Source organism: Etheostoma cragini, chromosome 1 (genome assembly GCF_013103735.1).
Source record: "Etheostoma cragini isolate CJK2018 chromosome 1, CSU_Ecrag_1.0, whole genome shotgun sequence".
Classification (NCBI taxonomy): domain Eukaryota; kingdom Metazoa; phylum Chordata; class Actinopteri; order Perciformes; family Percidae; genus Etheostoma; species Etheostoma cragini.
In genome coordinates, this window is record NC_048407.1 from 33,742,384 (window position 1) to 33,744,495 (window position 2,112).

The window sequence follows — 2,112 nt, forward strand, 5'->3', positions numbered from 1 at the left end:
ATATACGATAGTTACACAATAATAAGATAATTACATAATAATAAGATAATTACATAATAATACGATAATTACATAATATACGATGTTACATAATAATAAGATAATTACACAATAATAAGATAATTACATAATAATAAGATAATTACACAATAATAAGATAATTACATAATAATAAGATAATTACATAATAATAAGATAATTACATAATAATACGATAATTACATAATAATACGATAATTACATAATAATACGATAATTACATAATAATACGATAACTACATAATAATACGATAATTACACAATAATACGATAATTACATAATAATAAGATAATTACACAATAATACGATAATTACATAATAATAAGATAACTCGGGAGAAACCAAACGGAGTAAACACACAATAATAATACAGTTAACCTACATGATCACACATTATCTCATCCAATGCTTCAATGAACATCTAATAAACCTCACGTGATACCCCCCCCATCCCCCCCCCCCACACCTTACCAATACACAATACCCCCCCCCCCCACACACCTCTCCTCACAATTGCAGAAGAACAGAAGAGAACCCACAACCCGTCGTATTGCACTCATTTTGATAATGTTGCACATTTCCCGTTAACTCATGCTGTTAACTGTAACGTCAGTGTTGCAGCCAACCAGCCCTGAGTCACCCCCCCCCCCCAGCACAGACGGCGGGGGTGCGTCCCACCTGGAAGGTGCTGTAGGTCACGTGACTGACGTGGATGATGTTGTCGGGGGAGTCGCAGAGCATCTGACAAAACCTGACGCGACAAAACACACACAAGAACTTTTCAGAGTCTAATTATTATTATTATAATTATTATAATTATAACCCTTATTTATTCAGGGAGGGACGTCTCTTCTCCAGTGACTCTGTGATTATGAAAAAACTTCAAAACAATTTACAAAATACACAACAAATAACAAAATCTGATGACGTTGACGTTGATCAATGTGTTGATAATTATCTGGATCTGTCATGTTGTTTTGTATGTTGTTAAAAAAAAAAATACAAATGAAAATTGTAAATCACAACAAAAACAACTCAGACAAGACCAGCAGGGACGACTGAAGTTATGAAGTCCGGGGACAGACCGTTGGGACGCGGACATCAGCAGCACGCGGTGGGCGAAGAACGGACGCCCGTCCACCACGAACGTCACGTCCGACATCTCGCGGTTGTTCAGGAAGTGGACGTCTGAGGACAGAGAGACGGCCGTGAGCTCCTGCAAGTGTTTGACAGAAGGAAGAAAAGGGAGGACGCAACCGTGGCGATGGGTTACCCAGCTGCGTGGACAGACTGACGTCCACGGGCGGGACGGCCGGGACGGGAGCGCCGCCGTAGCAGTGAGACAACACGGACGCCAGCCGCTTGGTTACCACGTAGTCCTGCAGAGGACAACACAGCATCACAATCCAGACCTGCACGACATCATGTTGAATATACAGTAGGAACTGTAACAGTTGTTTAAAAGGTCCTGAGGTGTGTCGAACTCATGGCCCGCGGCCCAAATCCGGCCCTCATCGATCATCGATTAAGGTACTCACTAAATTTTTGGCTCACCGAAGCGTAACTCCTACGGCGCCAATTTAATCTACGACGTCGCAAGGGTCTTTTAAGACCTTCTTGGGCGTGCTGGTCTTACAGGGAGGTGTGTTCAGGTGCATTCTGGGTGTGCTGGTCTTACAGGGAGGTGTGTTCAGGTGCATTCTGGGCGTGCTGGTCTTACAGGGAGGTGTGTTCAGGTGCATTCTGGGTGTGCTGGTCTAACAGGGAGGTGTGTTCAGGTGCATTCTGGACGTGCTGGTCTTACAGGGAGGTGTGTTCAGGTGCATTCTGGGAGTATTGCTATCTTGAGGCTTGCCCCATCGACCAACAAATACCTCTAAAGTCAATAACGCAGCATTTCATTGTTATCTAACAGAGAAGTAGTAAAATATCCCTAGGCTCATACACAGCATGCACACTATGTTTGTTACACACACAGGGACACACACTATGCGTGTTACACACACAGGGACACACACTATGCTTGTTACACACACAGGGACACACACTATGCGTGTTACACACACAGGGAC

At 42.9% G+C, this 2,112-nt stretch overlaps 1 protein-coding gene across 1 annotated transcript in view; it reads right to left on the reverse strand.

The window, feature by feature from the left end:
• Positions 1 to 2,112, reverse strand: part of LOC117955581 (ankyrin repeat and BTB/POZ domain-containing protein 2-like) — a 36,623-nt gene that overhangs the window by 11,196 nt on the left and 23,315 nt on the right. The window contains exons 12-14 of the mRNA XM_034890201.1: positions 1,314 to 1,419; positions 1,126 to 1,228; positions 719 to 791 (exon numbers count right to left, since the gene is read on the reverse strand). Of these exons, the coding sequence (XP_034746092.1) occupies positions 719 to 791; positions 1,126 to 1,228; positions 1,314 to 1,419 (282 nt within the window). The remainder of the gene's footprint in view (positions 1 to 718; positions 792 to 1,125; positions 1,229 to 1,313; positions 1,420 to 2,112) is intronic.